At 41.4% G+C, this 22,148-nt stretch overlaps 1 protein-coding gene across 2 annotated transcripts in view; it reads left to right on the top strand.

Moving 5' to 3' along the window:
- The window catches only part of AGTR1 (angiotensin II receptor type 1), a 60,313-nt gene extending 38,469 nt beyond the window's left edge, over window positions 1-21,844 (top strand). The window contains exons 1-2 of one of the 2 annotated variants that reach the window (XM_016185985.2): window positions 13,523-13,637; window positions 19,587-21,844. In XM_016185985.2, coding sequence (XP_016041471.2) covers window positions 13,610-13,637; window positions 19,587-20,719 — 1,161 coding nt within the window. In that variant the 5' untranslated portion in view covers window positions 13,523-13,609 and the 3' untranslated portion in view covers window positions 20,720-21,844. Of the gene's footprint in view, window positions 1-13,522; window positions 13,638-19,586 lie in introns of those variants that run through there. The other variant, XM_007518067.3, reaches the window with a different exon arrangement.
- The last annotated feature ends 304 nt before the right edge of the window (window positions 21,845-22,148 follow it).

The following is a 22,148-nucleotide window of genomic DNA, read 5'->3' as shown; positions in this document are numbered from 1 at the left end:
CTACACTCTGTGATGAGAAAAATGTACAGTGGTATTTCCTTAGCAAAAAAAAAAAAAAAAATTACACACACACACAGAGAATGCTGTTAGGATGAGAAAAGAAATCATCATTTGCTCAGATTTTGGATGATATTGTAGACACAATGGTGATTCCCCCCTCCCCCCCGAATTCATCTGTAAAGAATTGTCAGGGAAAATACCATGGGACCAAAGAAACAAAACGTTTGTCAAAGAACTCTAGTAATATGCATCTTTTAGAAATTCCAGAATGGTCTTCTTTAGCTAGAAAAACAGTTACTCATTCCTTTCTGATCCAGGAAAGAAACTGGGGAGGGGAGAGAAGTAATAGAGACTCAAATCAAGTAATTGACACTCTTGAGTTGCCAACCTTCCAGAGATTGTCCTTTGTAACTAGGCATGTTTATCCTTTTCACTTCTCACTTTCCTCTAATTGCTTTAATTCTAATGAGAGTCTGGATGACAAGTTTCATTCAGCATGTTTCTCTACACAGCGAAAAGAGGAAATTCAAAGTTGAATTTGCGTTCAAATAATACTAAGTCAGTTTAGATTGACTCTTTGGCCTCAGTCAGGTTCCTGGCAGAGGTGGTGATGCCACCAGAGGGCAGGGTTGGTCTGACTTCTAGGCTTGACAGCAGCTTCCTCTGTCCAAAGACAACACTGAAGTTGAAGCAGCAGCCATTAAGTTCCCAGAAGGCCTCTAATTCTCTCTTCCGGTATAGCTGTGCATAAGCCCCAGAGTTCTGGACAACACTTAGGGTAATTTCTAGAAGGAAGTGGCACAACAGAGAGTCAGTCAACTGGAGGGTTCAGAGCTCCTCCAAAGTGTTCACCATGACCTTGGACTATTGAGAGTTATCTGACAGGATTTTATCTTTAGAAGGATCTATAGTTTTCCTAGGAGTATATGATTGCATATGTTTACTTTATTTATTTATTTATTTATTTATTTATTTATTTATTTATTTTGGATAGAGACCTAGAGAAATTGAAAGAGATTAGGGAAATAGGGAGAGGAGAAGAGAGAAACTTGCAGCACTGCTTTACCACCCACTTGTGAAGCTCCCCCGCCCTGCCCTTCAGGTGGGGACAGGGGGCTTGAACCAGTATCCTAGCAACATGTATGACTATGATACATGAAGCAATTTGGCAATTTCCCTGTAAGGTTAGGTTTCCCTCTGATAAAGAAGTGTTGATTTAGAGGATGAAGAGATGACCTTGCAAAAAACAATAAAGAGGGGGCTGGGCAATGGCACACCCAGTTCAGTGCACACATTACCATGTGTGAAAGCCGCTCCCCACATGAAGGGGAGAAGATTCACAAGCCAAGCAGTGAAGCAGATACTGCAGGTATCTAATCTCTCCTTCTTTCTGTGTGCCTATTGTCCCCTCCCCTCTCAATTTCTATCTGTACTATCAAACAAAAAATAAATAATTTTTTTTACAAAAAGGAAAAATGGCTTCTGGGAGTAGTGGATTAATTGTATAGGCATGAGCCCCAACAATAACCCCAGTGGCAAGAAAGAGAGAGAGAGAGAGAGAGAGAGAGAGGGAAAATTTGGCCAAAATGTAAAGATATTCTCTCTAGAAGAATCTTAATCTTCCCTCAAAAGCATTGTATTCACTTGTCAGGGATACCATGACAAAATACCACTAAGTGCCCAAAGCAACAAAAATATATTATCTTACAGATCTAAGGTTGGATGCTCAAGACCCAAGTGCCATCACAGTTCATTTCTGGTGAGACTTCTCTTCCTGCCTTGCAGACAGCACCTTCTCAACATAACCTCACAAGGCTTCCCCCCCCCCCCAAGCATGGTCTTAGTGTCTCTTCCATTTATTAGGTGAACATCAATCCTATTAGATCAGGGTGCAAGATTTATAACCATGATCAACCTTCACTGCCTCTTGAAAGGTATCATCTTCATGGACAGTCCCATGGGGGATTAGAGTTCAAGCTATGGATTTGGGATGGAGGGCACAATTCTGTCAGATTAGCACCACATTTGGCACAAAGCACACATTCAAAGAATCATAAATCAACAAAGTTACTATTGCTAATATTAAGTCACTACTGAAAAGCTTCATTGTGAACCAGATAGGAGCAGAAATAGCAGAGAATAAAACAACTGTACATCAGGCTATCTTACTTAAACATGAATATGTCACTTTGTGATAAAAATGATGAGGCTCAAAAGATTAAACTGAAGCTAATCACTTCAAGGATGTTTGTCCTTTAAGTGAAGGTCAAAGGGCAATGGCTCCTGCACCTGCAGCCTCTTATGATGAGTAATTAATGGCCCGGAAGTAAATGTTTAAGTGTTGGGCAGGGGGAGGTCCTATGCGTAAAGAATACTATGTAAATAGGTCTCCAAGAGGCAGCTTGAAAATGATCATTTACTTTCACCCTCTTAATTTGATTGATAAGCTTTACCTATCTCACAAGAGATAAGAACAAAATTAATTAGGAAGAAGGGGAGGCAGGGGCGGGGCCGGTTTAAACGGTCATGATCTTCAGCTAGAACCAGGCCACAGTGGAGATTTTGAAACTTCAAAGGAAGATGAGTCTTCTTCAGCCAAAAGCATCTGTTTAGAAAGTCCAACGCATGCCATATATATTGTCCTGGCGTATCATTAGGAGCTTTTTTGGATCAAGAGAAATTCTACTGTCACATTTCCTACTGCAAGTTTCCCTCCCTTGCTCCAGTTGCTTGGGAATAGACTGGGGGCTTGTAGTGCTGTGAATATGAACAGAGTAACCTCAGCTTATTGCAAAATAGTTGACCTGGGGGTCAGGCCATAGCGCAGCGGGTTAAGCGCACATGGCACAAAGCGCAAGAACTGATGTAAGGATCTCCGTTCAAGCCCTGGGCTCCCCACCTGCAGGGGGGGTCTGAAGGTGTCTTTCTCTTCCCCTCTCTGTCTTCCTCTCCTCTTTAAATTTCTCTCTCTTTCCCAACAACAACATCAATAACAATAACAATAATAATAACCACAACAAGGATAAAACAACCGGGCAACAAAAAGGAAATAGAAAAAAAAAAGTAAAAACCTAGCATGTCCAACAGAAAGGGCATGGCCAGTCATATAAGTACAATGCTGACATACCGTTCAATCATAAATAATCATGTTTAAATATAATGTGATAACAGGGTCACTGCTATGATAGCAAAGTAAAAAAAACAGTAATCTCCAAATCTGTACTAAATATGATACACATGCAAATATCCTGAAAAAATAACATCAACAGTTTTAAGACATGTTGAGAGCAAGCATCACTGATATACTGTAAAAAAAAAAATAGGAGACTTTGTTTTGGTAGGATAGAGAGAAATTGAGAGGGGAGGGGAAGATAGAGAAGGAAAAAGAAAGATAGACACCCATAGACTTGCTTCACAGCTTGTAAAGTGACCCCTTGCAGGTGGGGAGTCGGGGGGCTCAAACCAGGATCCTTGAGTTTCCTGCTATGTGTACTTAACCCACTTAACCCTGTGCTCTGCTACCAGATCCCAGGAGACTTTTAATACCATGGGGGGGTGGAGGGGCTAATAAGGTGTTTTTTTGTTTTTGTTTTTCCCCCAGCAAGCTCAGGAGATTGGCAGGCACCAACTTGAGCAGTTTTGTTGTTGGTAATAAAGGTACACAGCCCTTGAGGAAACTGAAGAGAGAAGAAGAAAACTTGTCAGGGCTACATCAGAAGATGGCGACCCCAGTGTGGTGCTGAATGTTTAAGAATCTCCTTTGGGGCTGGATGAATGCATGCACAGTATCATGTGCGAGGACTGGGGTTCAAGTTCCCAGTCCCCATTTGTGGGGAGAAGGCAGGAGCTTCATGATCAGTGGAGCAGTGCTGCAGGTGTTGCTTTTTTTACCATCTCTCCCTCCCTCTCTATCTCTCACTGTGTCTCATCCTCAGTCAAAAAAAAAAAAAAAAAAAAAAGGCCAGAAAGCGGTGCGTCCATGAAGAGTTACCCTGTGCAAGGACCTAATTTCAAGCCCCCAGTCCCCACCTGCAGGATGGAGCATGAGTAATGAGTGGAGCAGGAGCTTCAGGTGTTAAAAAAGAAAAAAATCCCTCCTGTCCTCAAGGAATGCTATTATAAGAGCATTCTGCACCTTTGGATACAGAAATAATCTATGTCCACTTTCCCAACCAAAATATTCATCCTATTCTGACACACAGAGGAGAAATAAGCAATGAGAGCCAACAGTGGTGTGTTAGCTTATTCAGCTCTCTGGAAAAGGCTTCCCTCCGCCCCTCCCCCCAACGCTCAGAGGACACCCAAATATCAGAAATACATTTTTAAATTTCAGGTCCAGTGTGGGACATCTGGCAACTCATTTATTGCTAATGAAGTTTCCACAGGAAGCTGCAGTTGCCGACGCCTCGTTCTATCTTTCAGTTGGCAGAGTGTTGTTTACCTGCCAGGGGCCCAGCACCTATGTATGTCTCTTAGCCCAGGCTATTTATTTAATTAGAAAGCACAAGTAGGGAGCCAGCTGGTGGCGCACCTGGTTGAATGCACATGTTACAATGCACAAGGACCAAGGTTCAAGCCCCCAGTCCCCACCTGCAGGGAGAAAGCTTTGCGAGCGGTGAAGCAGGGCTGCAGGTGTCTCTCTGTCTTTCTCATGCACTACTTCCCCCTTCCGCTCAATTTCTGGCTGTCTCTATCCAATAAATAAATAAAGATAATTTATAAAAAAAAGGAAGGAAGGAAGGAAGGAAGGAAGGAAGGAAGGAAGGAAGGAAGGAAGGAAGGGAAGAAAAGCACAAGTAGCCCCAGAAAAAAATGAGTGGAGCAACAAATAATAACAGATAGCAGAGTCTTGACTTTTCCTTACAGTCAGAGAGGCAGGAGCATTATAATTTATATTTTAAAATTCAGTTGGGATTTGGAAGAATGATTGCAGTGGCAAAACTCCACTCTGGGCAGCTTCTCAATTATGCTCTCAGTTTCTCTCTCGGCGCCTTTCCATCTTCCAGGTACTTCAGCTTCTAATTCCAACATCACATATGATTTCTTAGTTCCTCTTGCCTGCACTGGAGACAGGCATGGGGTTGTGGTGGTGGGGGAGGCAGGGAGATGGCCCTTTACACTATAGTGTGATTTTTTTTTCTTTTATTTAAGAAAGGATTAATTAACAAAACCATAGGGTAGGAGGGGTACAACTCCACACAATTCCCACCACCCAATCTCCATATCCCACCCCCTCCCCCATAGCTTTCCCATTCTCTATCCCTCTGGGAGCATGGACCCAGGGTCACTGTGGGTTGCAGAGGGTGGAAGGTCTGGCTTCTGTAATTGTTCCCCGCTATAGTGTGATTTTAACACAGCTGCCCCAAACTCCGTTACAGGAATTCACAGCATCTTCAAGATGCAAAACTTTACTATTTCATCTTCCCAACAATGCTGTTGTATTACTTTTTAAATTATTTTATTTTTTATTTATAAAAAGGAAACATTGACAAAACCAAAGGATGGGGGGGTACAAGTCCACACAATTCCCACCATCAGAACTCCATATCCCCTCCTCTCCCCAGAATGTGAGCTCAGATCTGCAAGGATGCAGAGGTCACACAGGCTCCTAAGCTGAATATGGGCCCCAGATCAGATCAAATTGATGAGGTTTACAGTCAATAATATTTATATATATATATATATATATATATTTATTCCCATATTTGGGAGCTACTCTCTTCCTTGATCCAGCTTTCTGGTCCTTTTTCCAGCCATGACATCATCTCCCCTAGACAATAACTTGGATCCACCTGCATATCAGATGTCAGATTCAGGGAAAAAAAAAAAAAAAAAACTAGTATAGTCACGGCCCCTTTGGAATATAACTAAAATAGGCCTACTAACTATCTACAAAACGGAGGGGCCCCCCCACCCCCACAACTCTTCATCTGCACTATTCCAGCCTTTAGGTTCATGACTTTTTTTTTTTTTTTTTTTTTTTAAGAAAAAGACAGAAAAGAAAGAGCGAAAGAGACCACAGCACAGAACCTTCTTTCAAAGCTGTGGGGCCCAGGTCATACTCATGGCAAAGTAGCACATTATCAAGTCAGCTATTTCATAGCCACTGCCAACAACATTGTAAAAGGGATTGAACAGGTTTTTGGTTTTTATTTATTTTTCTTTGTTTGTTCATGTTTGGCTTCTGTCTGGATTTTTGTTATCCCCAGGACTTCACTGCTCCGAGCCAGCTTTTTTTTTTTTTTAGGAGAAAAGAGATACCACAGTACCAAAGCACCTCCAGGGCTGTGAGGGATCTGAACAAGGACCTTCCTTCCTTCCTTCCTTCCTTCCTTCCTTCCTTCCTTCCTCCCTCTCTCCCTTCCTTCCTTCCTTCCTTCTTTCTATCTTATTGGATAGAGAAAGAAAGACATTGAGAAAGGGGAAATACAGAGGCAATATATTTCTTTCGAGTGTCATGACACTCAAAAGAAATGAAAATGAGTCTTCTTCTGACTATTTGCATTTTCCTAATTGTGGCTTTTAAAGAGGTAATTAAATTTAGCAGTATACTTTGTATATATATATATATATATATATATATATATATATATATATTTAAAAAAAAAAAACCAAACTCATGAACTACAAAGGATTCCAATCCCCAGGGAACAGAAGAAAACCTACAGGTCGATCAGATGTAGCCTGAGGCCCTTTCTCAAACATTTGCTGCCACAAGTATTATATGTAAAAGCTAGGCAATAATCGACTGCTTTACCTGTTTTTCAGCATTAATCAAATTCCTTATTACAGTTCTTGAAATAGGAGCAATAGGTTACAGTAATGAAAAAACTATTGAATTTCTGAATGAAAAATTCCATTAATCTTTGGCACTCCCAAGTTTCTTCTTATTAAATTCATCTTATTTGCAGTAGAAGAGATAGCTCAATAGGTAGGCTGCCTGCACTGCCATACTGATGGCCCAGATTCCAACCCAGGCACCACATAAAGAGGTGCTATGATAACAGAGGAAGCTCCAGTGCTATTTTCTCTCTGTGTGTGTTTTCGGGGGGAAAAAAAAAAAAAAAAAAAAGGGAGGGTCCAGAGGAACAACCCCCCTGTCTTGCATCATAAAATGCAAGATTACATTTTCAAAGTACTTTTGTGTTTCCCAAAGACCTTACTTTTTATCTTTAACAAATGATGAACCAGGTGTGAGCAAATGTTGATATTCCCATTTGAGTATTTATAGTCTTGAAGGGGAGAAGTAGAACTCTCCCACTGGCAGAGTTTGAACTACCAGCCTGCAATGGTTGGGCTGGTTAGTAAAGTTTGGCTTTGTGGCAGGCCTCAGGCACAGGGCTTCTCTGACAGCCTTCCTGCTTTCTCTCAGTTTTTAGATTGTTTTCATGTAATAAAAAGAACAGTATAGAGTATGCAAAACCAAGTGTAACCATATCATACAGTCAAATAAATATTACCCTTACAGAATTCATTTTCTTAGGACACAATGACTCTGCTCTTCAAAGCATTGACTAATACAATACTTCAAAGTGTTATAGTAAACAATATATCAATTACCTTGAGCTTCTTTTAGAATATTCTGACCTATTCTCTGCCTCTCTCTGGACCAACTGCATCATAGGAACTATCTGCTAAGTTTTAAATTAAGTGGTGTGTTCCCTACAAAGAACCTGGGAACTGGCTTATTGTGTTTTTATAAATAATCCGTACAATTCCATTTCAGACTCCTTTCAAGGGGTGATAAAGTTTTTGTTTTTGTTTTTGTTTTTGTTTTTCTACCAGAGCACTAGTCAGCTCTGGCTTTTATTGGTACAGGGAATTGAACCTGTAGCCTCAGAGCCTCAGGCATAACCTGAGGCATAAATCTTTTCACATCACCATTATGCTATCTTCCCTGCCCGGTTGATGATGTTATGCACTTCATAACTGCAGTGCATGCTTTGATTATTTTTTAACATTTATTTTACTTATTCAGTGAGAGAGAGTGGGTTGGGTGGTGGTGAGGGGCCGGGTGGTGGTGCACCTGGCTGAGCGCACATGTTACAATGTGAAAGGACCTGGGCTTGAGCCCCCAGTCTCCACCTGCAGGGGGAAAGTTTTATGTGCGGTGAAGCCTTGCTGTAGGTCTCTCTCTCACTCTCTATCACCCCTTCCCTCCCCTCTTGATTTCTGGCTCTCTCTATCCAATAAGTAAATAAAGAGAACAGAGAGAGAGAGATGGTGTGTTGGTATAGAACCCAGGACCTCAAGACATGCAAGTCCTGCACTACAGAGCTAAGTCATCCACTCAGCTATGCTTTTTATCCTCCCCTCCCTAGCCCTCCCCACCCCTCCCTCCTCCTCTTCCCTTCCCTTCCCTTTCTTCTTTGCCTCTAGGGCTATTGCTGAGGCTCCATGCTGGCACTACAAATCCACTGCTCCTGGCAGCCATTTTTTTTTTTTTTGCATGTTTATTGGATAGGACAAAGAGAAATTGAGAGAGGAGGGGGAGATAGAGAGGGAGGAGAGAGAGTAGACATGCTTTAAAAAAAATTTTTTTTGAAGCACAATCACAATTTTACATCATATTGCCAATGAATAGTACAGGGGAAGGCAGATAGGTTCACAGTCACTGGAGCAACACCAGTTAGTTAATCTAGACACAACTCAAAACCATAACTTTGAAATCCTTACCACTGAGTCACAATCACTACCCAAATACAGTTCTTTGAGTAGATGTTGATCTTAAAAGACCTGAGGGTGGGAGGAAGGACATAATCTTAGGTGTGTTTATGCAGCTTCTGTACTCCTCTACTGTAAACGTTAGAGGTCATTTTACTTTTAATGGGTTTAGTTTTTTAATATTATTAAATCATTGTATCATTAATATCTATCAATAAAAAGGTGACTGGTTTAGTGACGTACCAGGGTCATTCTGCAACAACCTTTGTCTTCAGAAATATTTACATATTTCAGCACTTCAGATTTCTCTGTGTGTCAACTCCTTGAGGATATATACATAAGTTGAGAAACTGATTGGTTCAAGGTCACTTTCAGACAACTGAAATTAAACCTACGGACAGGACCAACTATTTGTAAACCGTCATTCAGTGATTATTCCTCCTGCCATCAGGACATTGGAAATATGGAGAAACATGTACAATAGACTAAATATTTAACACTTCTAGCTTCACTGAAAAATTATAGTCATGAGATCTGCATAATGTTAAAAACCTTAATCTGCAATGAATCGCCACCAACATAAAACCCAGAGTTCATATAAATTCTACAATATTATCATAATTTCTTGAGGGAATAAATTAATTAGCACTTCCTTTCCCACCCTAACTTTCCTCAGATCCCTTAAAGAGGAATTTAAAATGAGGTAAGCAGCTTTGAGTGCCGATTCAAAGTCTCAAAGAAGCAAATGTAAAGATTCTGCACAGTGAAATCTTGGATGGTGCTCACATGTTGGATAAAGATGGCAACTGAGATGCCCACATCAGTACCATTTTTCTTCAACTATTGAAAAAGATTTGTGACCAGTCTCCAAGAGCCATATTATTCAAAATGGCATTTCCTTTCCCTTGACAGCCAAGATACTGCACCTTTGAAATGTGATTATGATTCCCCTGGGGAAATTCTGTAACTTCCTAAGTTGAAAGAACTTGGGAGTTTCAGAGAACAGGGATTTGTTTATATACATATTTCATTCTAAGAAAGCCTTCCATGGCCCTCTATGTTAACAGAATATGAATATTTTATCATGCAAACATGGCAAAGCAAGCTTTTTGAGCATGCAATTATACATATCACATATCTTCTACCTCTATCTGTTTCACTTTTTTTTTTTAATCAGGCAATTGAAAATAACCAAAAGCTTTGGATAGAGAAGAGTAGGAGTAATTGAAGGAATGAAGGGAATTTTGGGCTGGGGGGGGTCAGGACTTGGGATATTTATCACAACAGGGTTGTGTAATTTATGACAAGTAGCTTCTAGAGAAGAGCAAGAGAAATTCCAGATTATGACTATTACATTTTTAGATATCAAAGAATTGAGTAATATACCAGAAGCCGAAATGTGGAGTTAGCAGTTTAGTTACATATATATCCAGAAGGAATACCTGAATACCTTTTGATAAAGCTCAGTTTTTTTTAGGTTCCCAGTTATTTTTGGAATGGTGCAAAAGGGAGAGATATTTGGACAAGACAAAACATTTAATTACTATCACCCAGCTGGTTACAGTTGATCTATCCAGCAAGAATAAAGCAGCTTACACAGTTTTCTTGTGAAGGCAGACCACAGATGATACTGACCTAGAAAGAGGGTCAGAAGCCACTGTTTACCACTTAGACATATCACACAGCTATTTATTAAATATGAAGAGATCGAATATCCAGTATTCCACTAGTATTGCTTGAATAAAATTTGTTTTATATTTAAGAGAAGGATCCAGGAATTGCAGAAGTCAACAAAAGCAGCTCTACAGAAGAGGATTTAAGTCAGAAGAGTTCAGTTGCTGACCAAGAGAATGACTTGCTTTCTCATGGACACCTGACTTGAATGCAGTGCCCAGCACTTTCCCATGGTGCCAGGTTCTCTAGCAAGCTCCCTCTTTCTTGGAAGCCAGAATTATTTGAGTGGAGAAAAGAGCCAAACAAAAGGGATAGATGCTTCATCTAAGGGCATAACAAGGCTGGGAGGAAAACGAAGAAGGACAAGACAATAAGCCAAAATGTAGTGGATTCTAGCAATAGAGCAATTATCTCCAAGTAATGTGTAGAACAGTAACCACTGGTCTAAGCAGCCATGGGAACTCTCCTTCTTTGTCTAAACACATGACATACTATATCATATTTCTTTTTTAAGCTTCTGTATTTCTTTTTTAATTGCTTTTAATCATTTTTTAATTGATTTAATGTTGAAGAGAAACAGAGAAGAGAAAAGACAGAGAGAAACTGAGAGGAAAGGAGGACTGGGGACTTGAACACACAGGTCCTTGTGCACTGTGATGTGTGCACCTAACTAGGTACACCAACGCCTGGTCGCCATCACATTTCTAAATAAAAATTGAGAGTCCATGGGCCAGAGGAGAGCCAACACTAGAAATACAACTAAGATAAAAGTCAAGGCTGGAAGTCTAGAACTCTAGTCATATTCTGAAGGAAGCTGAAACTGGATTTATTTTTTTAATTTTATTTATTTATTTATTTTTGTTTTTGAGAGAGATGCAGACAAAGACACAGAGAGAAACACCAGAGCAGGGCTCAACTCTGGCTTCAAGGGAGAGATAAAGAAAATTACTTTTGAAACAGGATGCTTTGTTGAGTCGTCCAGTATGACAAGCAAATGACTCACAATCACTGGCCCACTCTTCTTGATATCCGATAAAGATGTTCCGATAAAAGATTATGTTAAAATATAATTACTTGGTCTTTTAGTTCTCTATTACCATAGGAAACTATGGAGTATTTTCTTCCTTTATATTGCTAACTCATTACAGAAAAAAAAGGAGTTCATAATGAACAATTTAATTAGATTGGTTCTGGGTGTGGGGGGGACATGCCTAAAAGCTTAAGACAGTATTAATATTCTAATCAAAAGTCTTGGGAAATATCTTAGTTTAAAAAAATAAAAGGAAAGGAAATCTTTCTTGGGCTTGTTTTGAAGGACCAAGAAGGTAATCAATGATTACAAGGCCATGGCTACAAAAACCAGCAGGGACAAAGAGCATCTGGGGCCATTAGCAAACTGAAAATTCCCACCTGACTCATGGCAAATTTATTCAGCTGCTTATGGCTAGTATTTACTCAGGCTATGAAGACCAGCCACTTAGTGTTTTGCCTTTCAATGGCAAGAGAAAGATCTTACCACTAATAATTTCTTTTTTTAATCTCTCTCCCTTTTTGGGGGGGGTTGTGTGTGTTTGATGGCTGTGTTAGGACTCATCTTGCATTAAAATAAAAATGATAAAAAAAAAAATCAAAAGCTTTATAAGTAACACTATCTCCTTTCTTCTTCTTCTAGCGTTTGCCACTATCTCCTTTAATTCCTATAGCAGCCAGATGTAGTTAGGATCACTGCCACTGTTCCCATGTCTTACAAATGAAGAAACTGAGGCTCAGATTCAGAGAAATGGGCAGACTTAGCCAGAGCCACATCAATTAGTCAGTGGCAAAGGAAGATTCCACTGCATGTGCATTCACTCCAGACTACATCGTCCCCAAGGAGTAACAGTGTATGGAATACACACAAGCCACAGAAGCTGGGAAACAAGCTAGGGGGAGAATCAAAATACGGGGCAGGTGACTCTGATTTTATGATTATCGTCCCATCTAAGAACCCTGCTGCAGGGTGGGGTGGGCAGTAGCACGGTAGGTTAAGTGCACATAGTGCAAAGCACAAGGATCCTGGTTTGATACCCCAGCTCCCCACCTGCAGGGGGGGTCACCTCACAAGCTGTGAAGCAAGTCTGCAATTGTCTTTCTCTCCCCCTCTCTGTTTTCCCCTCCTCTCTCAATTTCTCTCCATCCTAAAATAGTCCTAAAAACAATGGGAAAAAGATGACTGCCAGGATCAGTGGATTCATAGTGCAGGCATAGAGCCCCAGTAATAACCCTGGAGACAAAAAACAGAGCTGCTAGGGAAAGAAGCATTTTCTCTGGGGCCCCCAGGTAGCTTTTCCTAGAAGTTCCATCTCTCCTTCAGCTCCTCACCAAAACAGCGAACTTTCAGCTTCAAAAAGAAGAGAACCCCAGTCTATCCCAGTCATGTATGGTCAGTCCAACTCTAAGACTGTAAGACTTCCGTTTACCCCTCTTTATAGACAACTGAGTTCCTCTAGGACAGCTTGTGTTAACACTGCAGATGAGAGGATACTGTTTCTTATGTGTCGACCCAGTCTTTCTCTCCCTCCAGGGTTATGCCTAAGGATCAGTGCTGGCACTACGAATCCACTGCTCCTGTTGACCATTTTTATCCCCCTCCTGTTTTATTTGTCAGGACAGAGAAATTGAGAGGGGAGGGGAAGATGGAGGAGGGATAGACAAGAGAGAGACCTGCAGACCTGCTTCACTGCTTGTGAAGTGTTCCCTGGTCCTTAGGCAGATCCTTGTGTATAGTCCTAAGTGTGATTAACTGCTTAACCTGCTGTGCTACGGCCCACACCCCCAACACACACACACACACACACACACACACAGGCTATCTCATATCCTGAGCACATTCAAACCCCACGCCCTCTTCCAGATGGTTGAGCAACATCTATAAATTTACAAGAGCTATTTCCTATAGATGACAAGGTGAACATTAGCAAGAAGAAAGTTCAAGGGGGGTGGGGGGAGTCCCGGGGGGGAGTCAAGAATCTCTACTCCACATGGACTAGCCAACTGCTTATTTTTAAGTTCTACCCACTTCTCCCCCTCCATACCTCCCTCTACCCCCTCCAGGGTTATCATTGGCAGTTGGTGCCTGCACTACGAATTCACTGCTTCTGAAGGTTTTGTTTTGTTTCGTTTTGTTCTTCCTTTGATTTTATAGGATAGGACAGAGAGAAGTTGAGAAAGAAGGGGGAAGATAAAGAGGGAAAGAGAATGCTAAACACCTGCAATTTGCTTCACCACTGTGATGCGACTCCCCCCACCACCACCCGCAGGTGGGGAACCTGGGTTCATTCGTACCCAGATCCTTATATGGTTCCTTGTGCGGGTCCCTGTGCTTCCTGTGATGTGTGCTTAACCCAAAGTGAAAGTGCTACCTTCTCCAGGAAGCAGCCCTCACCACCATTCTGTGTGGGCCAGTGGCAAACAGGCCATCCTATATGCCTTTGGTATTCAACACAGTGAAGCTAATTCTATCTTTAAGGCTCTTATTCCCCTGACTGGACTTAAATGTCACAGTGGAGGAAGAGGCTATGGCTCCATTTATTTTGCCTCCCAGACCCCAGCACAGAGTAGGTGGTCAATCACTAGGGGGTGACAGGTTACCTGCCCATTAGCACACAGTCTTCTGCTCTTCCCTTCCCTCTCAAGGACCAGAAAATGTGTTTCTTTAGCAGATGGGAAATTCTTGTACATTCCTGACATAAACATTTATGTCAGATGCTCTTCTAACTAGTATATTTAGTGCTATATCTAAAGTTTTTCAAATGATCTGCTCACTAAAACAATAAATATCTCACTAAAAAAAAAAAGTCCAGGACTGCTCCCCTAGCTATTCAGAGCAATCCAGTAGATCCATGTGAACAGAAAGAGCACCTGACCTCAGCTTACCATGAAGAAGTTATTTATTTATTTATTCTCTTTTGTTGCTCTTGTTGTTTTATTGTTGTAGTTATTATTGTTGTTATTGATGTCATCATCATTGTTAGGACAGAGAGAAATGGAGAGAGGAGGGGAAGACAGAAAGGGAGAGAGAAAGACAGACACAGCAGACCTGTTTCACTGCTTATGAAGCGATTCCCCTGCAGGTGGGGAGCAGGGGCTCGAACCAGGATCCTTATGTGGGTCCTTGAGCTTCAGGCCATATGCACTGAACACTACTGCCCAACTCTCCGAAGATGAAGTTCTTAACTATGTTCATGAGTGAGTCCTTTCAAATGCAAACTTTTCCCCCAAAGAGATTCTATTACAAATGATGGTTCCAGATAAGTTGATACAATTCTATGAGCTCTAGACACAGACATTATGGAAAAAAGATGATCTGTAGGCCCTTCATAGTGGGGTCATGAGAGGAAAGAAGAATGTCTTGCCTTCTCTTAGGTACCAAGGACTCCCAATGCATCAAGTTTATCCTCTCCTATCTTTCAGCGTCCTTGTTCCCAAACTGAAGCAAATATTTTTTACCTCTGATCCAGTTTTCAGCTATGGAGCTCATCCAGATTCCTTTAAATCTTTGAGATTCTTTAACCTTGACATTTCCAGTTTTTTTTTCCCCTAGGCAAAAATCCAACTAATGTCAGCTGGATTTAGAAGAACAAATAAGCAAATCAACCTACATTAAGGCAGAAGTGACTGCTAACCCATGAAGCTTTGATGAAACATTTAATTTTTAATAGAGAATATTTGTGTGCCTAAATGAATGTATATATCTAAGTTGTCATTTCAGAAACTATAATAAAATGAACCTAGGGGAGGGGGGAGGAGCACAAGTCTAGGGAAATCCTTCGGGGTGAGGAAGAAATAGGACAGACCTCCCTGAAAGCCTAGAGCTAGTGTCTTTGAAATTGTTGTCCTCTGCCTACTGGGATGGGCCCCACTCTTAAACACCTGATAAAGAAACCCATGAAAAGACAAGTTTACAGGCATCACACAGCCTCCAAATCTGCCCGAGGCACCAGAGCAGCTCATATAATGGAACAGCCAGGGGCTGTCCAGAAAAGTCAGGAAGGCTCCACTAAGGAAAGGATCTTGGGGGATGATAGATAATGACTGTAGAAGCCAATGCCCCTATGAATGAAAGACAGAGAGAGAGAGAGAGAGAGAGAGAGAGGAAGAGAGAGAAAGAAAAGAGAGAGAGGAAAGGTCTTTGGATTATACAAGAAGCAGGCATTGAGGACACACAGTCAAAAATGTGGGTGTGGGTGGGAAGAATAATTGCCTACTTGGAAGAGGCAGAAAGGCAATTTAAGAGTCCTTTTCAGGAAAAGGGAGATAGTAAAGTCTTTTGCAAAAAGACTTTCATGCCTGAGGTACCACACAACCTAAGTTCAATTCCCAGCACTATCTCAAGTCAGAACTGAGTGGTGTTCTTACAGTCTTGTCCTGTCAGCACCACTTTGTAGCAGGATCTGTGCTCTTCAGTGGATGCCTTTGACTGGCCAGCACTGTTTGACTCATCTTCATCTGTAGATGCCATAATGAAATCTTTATCCAGTGCTTCTGTGTGTCCCGGTTTTCCTAGCCTGTGCCCATTGCTGACCCTGACTTCAGAGCTGGCTAGTGCCACATATGGGGGTGGTACCCTCACCTCACCGCTACTTCAACTTCCTGACGAACTTTTACAGGGTACGTTCATTTTCTATAGTACATACGAAAGCAGTTTTGCTGTTTCAGTAAAAGTGATCAAATTAATGGCAGAAGACTTTGTGGGGTTTATTCCTGAGGCATCTTTTACTTTTCCCTTTTGTTGCCCTTGTTGCTTTCACATTGTTGTGGTTGTTATTATTGTTATTGATGTCATTGTTATTGGATAGGACAGAGAGAAATGGAGAGAGGAATGGAAGACAGAGGAAGAGAGAAAGACACCTGCAGACCTGCTTCACTGCTTGTGAAGTGACCTCCCTGCAGGTGGGGAGCTGGGGACCTGAACTGGGATCCTTACACTAGTCCTTGCTTCACACCTTGTGCACTTAACCCTGACAATCCCTCTCCCGAAGACATCTTTTAAAAATATTTATTTATTTGCTAAATACAGAAATTGAGAGGGGAGCGGAAGACAGAAGGGGAGAAAAAGAGACACCTGCAACACTGCTTCACCACTTACAAAGCTTTCTCCTGAAGGCGATGGCTGGGGTCTTCAACCCAGTCGCTTGTGCATTATAACATGTGCACTTAGCCAGGTGCACCCAGCCCCCATCCTGAGGCACCTTATATTTGAAGAATTGCTTGCTTGTGCCTTACAAAATATATCTCTTATTGATAATCACAATCCAGAAATGCTTGTGAGGCACAAAAGATAAGAGTTTCAGACTTCTTCACTAGGCTGACTTTAAAGTTAAAGAATAGCAGGGGTCAGGCTGTAGTGCACTGGATTAAGTGCACATAGTGTGAAGCACAAGGATCCCAATTAGAGCCGTAGGCTCTACACCTGCGGGGGGGGGGGGGGGGTCACTTCACAAGCGGTGAAGCAGGTTTGCAAGTATCTACCTTTCACTCTCCCTCTCTTATCTTCTCCTCCCTTCTCAATTTCTCTGTGTCCTATCCAAATAAAATGGAAAAAATGGCCACCAGGAACAGTGGACTCATAGTGTAGGCATCAAGCACCAGCAAGAAGCCTGGGGTCAAAAATAAATAAATATAAAGAAATAAAGTTATATAATAGGTGGTTATCACCTCTCCAGAGCCTTACACCACTAGGGTAAGATAGAAACAGGCTGGAGACAGGGAGTTGGGTGGTAGCGAAGCGGATTAAGCACACATGGTGCAAAACACAAGGACCAACTTAAGGATCCCGGTTTGAGCCCCTGGCTCCCCACCTACAGGGGAGTTGCTTCACAGGTGGTGAAGCAGGTCTGCAGGTGTCTATCTTTCTCTCTCCCCTCTCTGTCTTCCCCTCCTCTCTCCATTTCTCTCTGTCCTATCCAACAATGACATCAATAACAACAATAATAATTACAACAACAAAACAACAAGGGCAACAAAAAGGGAATAAGTAAATTAAAAAAAAAAAAAACAGGCTGGAGGTATAGATCCACCTGCCAACCCCCATGTCCTGCAGAGAAACAATTATAGAATCCAGAACTCCCACCTCTGCACCCCTCAAAAAAATTTTTTGGTCCATCTTCCTGGAGGAAGGCAAATGTTAGGGGAAGATGACCAGAGGGCACAGAACTCCAATTCTATTAGGACCCAGAGACAGAAAAAGGAAAAGGGAAGGAAACTCAGAAGGACTAATGTGTGTAGGTGTCAATTAGAAGAGAATAAAAGGCAGGACCATAGAAAAAAGTGGGCAAAAATATAGACAGACAGACAGACAGTCAGTTACAGAAATAATAGTCAACCTATAACTGTGATCTTGGGAGAATCACTGCAGTTTCCAATGGAGTGGATAGGGACACAGAACTCTGATAGTGGGAATGGTGTGGAATTGTACCCCTATCATTTTGTAATTTTGCAAACCAATATTAAATTAATAATAGAAATATGAAAATTAGTTTATTAGGAAATATAGCAGATGTGTTAACTCCTCTGAAGTTAAAGATAAATTACTTAGCCCTGTTGACCTCAGGGAGAAACCGGAGTCTTTCTAAACAACTAATTAGATTGAGTAGTGTTTTCGGAGATTTTGATTGTTCTGTCATCAGTTTTGCATTTGCATCTGGATAGTGTACCACTTTACCATGTGTGCAACCCAGGTTCAAGCAAGACCCCATGGCACTAAAGGAAACTTTAGTGCTACTCTCTTTCTGTGTGTGTGTGTGTGTGTGTGTGTGTGTGTGTGTGTGTGTGTGTGTGTGTGAGAGAGAGAGAGAGAGAGAGAGAGAAAGTCGGCCCAGAGTGATGAATTCCCAGAGATCATTAAGAGAGAAAAGGAAAGATATAAGGAAAAGAATGGAACAGATAAAGTGACGCTATAACAAAATCTTGCTCTATAACTGCAGATCCAAGGTTTACTCGAGGGGAAGAAGAGTGGGGTCATGTGGGAGGCTTCCAGGGCTGTAAGAGGAAAAGGATATAGCACTTTGGTGGAGGGCGGGATGTATTGACACACATTTTGGGGAAGATATGAAATTGTACCCCTGAGCCAGGTGACAGAATACCTAGTTGGCCACACACATTACCATGCAAAAGGAACTGAGTTCAAGCCCCCCAAGTCTTCACTCGTAGAGAGGGAGAGCTTCACAGGGAAGCAGTGCTACAGGTATATCTCTTTCTCTTCCCATCTTCATCTCCCTCTCTTTTTTTTTCTTTTTTCTTCTTTCTCTTTCTTTCTTTCCTTCTTTCTTTTAAAAAAGAGACATTAACAAAACCATAGGGTATAACCTCCCTCTTCTTTTTTAACCTTTCTCTGTTCTATCAAATAAGGGGGGGGAGATATGAAATTATAAACCCTGAAAAAAGTCTCAAAATATTTCCTCAATAAAAATCTAATGAAATAAAAATAGAAATAAATAAGAGAACCTGGATAAGTTTGCCTACATAGGACATTACTTCTATTTTTTCCATGAGAGGGGATGTTTATCATGTCTTAGAAAGCACTATGTTATACTCTTAAAAAGTACATTTAAATATGTAGTCTTGAACTTGATCAGTTTAGTTTTTATTTAGAATATATTATCTAATTTCCCCCCAAGACAAACACTGAGTTACTGTAATTACAACTGAGAAATAAAGCTATTCACAGCCACAAGTTAATTATTCATATACTTCTTCATTTACCATTTGATTAGGGGGCTAATGGTTTATAATACATGTTAACACATGGGTAAATTTCTTGTTCCAAATAGTAGGCGTCTGCAAAATACTCTCACCCTCCCCAATTTAGGTCTTTTTCTCTCATCATACACTAGGGCCCCAAAGTACCCCCACCCCTTCCTTCCTTCCTTCCTTCCTTCCTTCCTTCCTTCCTTCCCTTTAGTGTAATGCACCAAACTTGTCCCTAGTTTTACTTTCTGTTTCCCCATTCTATTCTTGTGTCTTAAATTCTGTTCATGAGTGAGATCATCCCATATGCATCCTTCTCATTCTGGTTTATCTCACTTAGCATGCTTCCTTCAAACTCTATCCAGGATGAGGTGAAGACAGTGACTTCATCCTTCTTAACAGCTGAGTAGTATTCCACTATGTACATATACCCCATAACTTTTTTAACCACTCCTCTGTTGTTGGGAACATCAAATTTAGAAGTTTTAGCACGGCATTTACTTCTTTTTATTTTTTTCCAGGTGCATTTGCCACAGTGTCTGACACAAATCCCCCCCCCCCCCAGGTGATCAAAATGATGCTCAACGCCTCCACCGATGATGGCATCAAAAGAATTCAGGATGACTGTCCCAAAGCCGGCAGACACAACTACATATTCATCATGATCCCCACACTATACAGTATCATCTTTGTAGTGGGGATTTTTGGAAACAGCTTGGTGGTGATTGTCATCTACTTTTACATGAAACTGAAAACTGTGGCGAGTGTCTTTCTTTTGAATTTAGCCCTGGCCGACTTATGCTTCCTGCTGACTTTGCCACTCTGGGCAGTCTACACCGCCATGGGATACCGCTGGCCTTTTGGTAATTACCTGTGTAAGATTGCTTCCGGCAGCGTCAGTTTCAACCTGTACGCCAGTGTGTTTCTCCTCACCTGTCTGAGCATCGATCGCTACCTGGCGATTGTCCACCCCATGAAGTCCCGCCTTCGGCGCACCATGCTGGTGGCCAAACTCACCTGCATCGTCATTTGGCTGCTGGCTGGACTGGCCAGCTTGCCAACCATCATCCACCGCAATGTATTTTTCATTGAGAACACCAACATCACAGTGTGCGCTTTCCATTATGAATCCCAAAACTCAACCCTCCCCATCGGGCTGGGCCTAACCAAGAATATCCTGGGCTTCTTGTTTCCGTTTCTCATCATCCTGACAAGTTACACCCTCATCTGGAAGGCCCTGAAGAAAGCTTACGAGATTCAGAAGAACAAGCCAAGAAATGATGATATCTTCAAGATTATTATGGCCATTGTGCTTTTCTTCTTCTTTTCCTGGGTCCCCCACCAGATCTTCACGTTTCTGGATGTCCTGATTCAGCTGGGCATCATCCACGACTGCAGAATCGCAGACATTGTCGACACAGCCATGCCCATCACCATCTGCATTGCTTATTTTAATAACTGCCTCAACCCCATTTTCTATGGTTTCCTGGGGAAGAAATTTAAAAAGTATTTCCTCCAGCTTCTAAAATACATGCCCCCAAAGGCCAAGTCCCACTCAACCCTGTCAACAAAGATGAGCACGCTGTCCTACCGCCCTTCGGATAACGGAAGCTCATCCTCCAAGAAGCCAGTCCCTCGCCTTGAGGTGGAGTGACAGACATACTGTAACCCCGTCTCTGAAGTCATCTTGGGAAAAGAAGGGACAGAGAGCATTCCTACTCAGCACTTCACTCCCCTAAGAGCGCTAACTGACTTTTCCAAATTGAAAAAGATGGTTTATGCAGACTGATGTTTCTCTTAAGGTTCTGAAGAAAAGCTTTCCTTTCCCTTTGTAGCAAAAGCCAACCAAGACACATTCTGCATTATCTGAGAGATGAACACGTGAAGGTGGAAGTCAGAAACTGAATGGAATATTTTACTAGCAAAAAAAATATTTTACCGGCAAAAAAAAAAAAAAAGCACTCTAGAGCCGGGTGGTGGTTGAACCATGTGCAGAGACCTGAGTTAAAGCCCCTTATCCCCACCTGCAAAGAGAAAACTTCAAAAGTGTTGAAACAGTACTGTGCTGTAGGTGTTTCTTTTTTCTTCTCCATTTCTCTTTCTCTTGCCTGCTCAATTTCCCTCATCTGCCCTATCAAATATAAAGAAAAAAAAAAAGCACTCTCTTCAATCTACTCTTATCTTCCTCCTCCTCTCTCTCCTTTTTTTTTTAATGTGCACATAAATGTATTTAGAATATATTGGACCTTTAGAGGAACAATAGGAGATCAGAGCTCTCAGATTCACTCTGTTGGATTTCCATAAGGGCAGGAAAGCTTTTGTGCCTCGTTAGTGATTAACAACTGTGGCCCACGTGTTCCTGCTACGACACATTCTGTCAAGGACTGGCTAGGCTGTAGTTGTCAAGTTTCTAAAGTGTTTGTGGAATTCAACCAGTGTCTCGTAGCTTCATGCTAATAAAACAAGCCAGTTCAAATGGTTTACTTGTATAATGTTACTGAAGTCAGTGTATGTAAGTCAAACTACTTGTAAAAGTGTTTCTCTGGCACAAGGTAATTGTATCTTCCTGGTCATATTATTTCATTTCAGATCTGAGAAATACATATATTTTGTGATTAAAAAAAAAGGAAGAGTATGTATCACAAAGTATGCTTCACTATTTTGAAAACTATATAGTTTACCTGTATTTGTCTATGTACATCTATATCACTAGCTGTTGTTACTTGTTTAAAATTCAGCAGTTATATTTATATCAAAATAAAGGAATTTTGTTATGATGTATGTAATCTTCATTACTTAAAATAGAAGCAGATGACTTGTAACGTGTGATAGTTGTGGAGAAGGCAGACATATTCCCATCTCAATTTTGAAACAGCAGACAGCTGAATACCTTTAACTGATGTCTTCCTCAACCACTGTGCACTCTCTCAGATCCCTTCTGCCTTCCCTCAGAGTCCACAATTCTACTGCCATAGACAACAAGTCTCCTATTTATCTTTTATTCTCCCTGCCTTTATTTCTTAAATCTTAAGAAACAGCATTATTTAAGGGGTCAGTGGCGCCCTCGGTTAGGTGCACACATT

This window comes from Erinaceus europaeus, chromosome 9 (assembly GCF_950295315.1).
Source record: "Erinaceus europaeus chromosome 9, mEriEur2.1, whole genome shotgun sequence".
Taxonomy (NCBI): domain Eukaryota; kingdom Metazoa; phylum Chordata; class Mammalia; order Eulipotyphla; family Erinaceidae; genus Erinaceus; species Erinaceus europaeus.
Note: the sequence above shows the minus strand (reverse complement) of the source record. Positions and strands in the feature narration are given on the sequence as shown.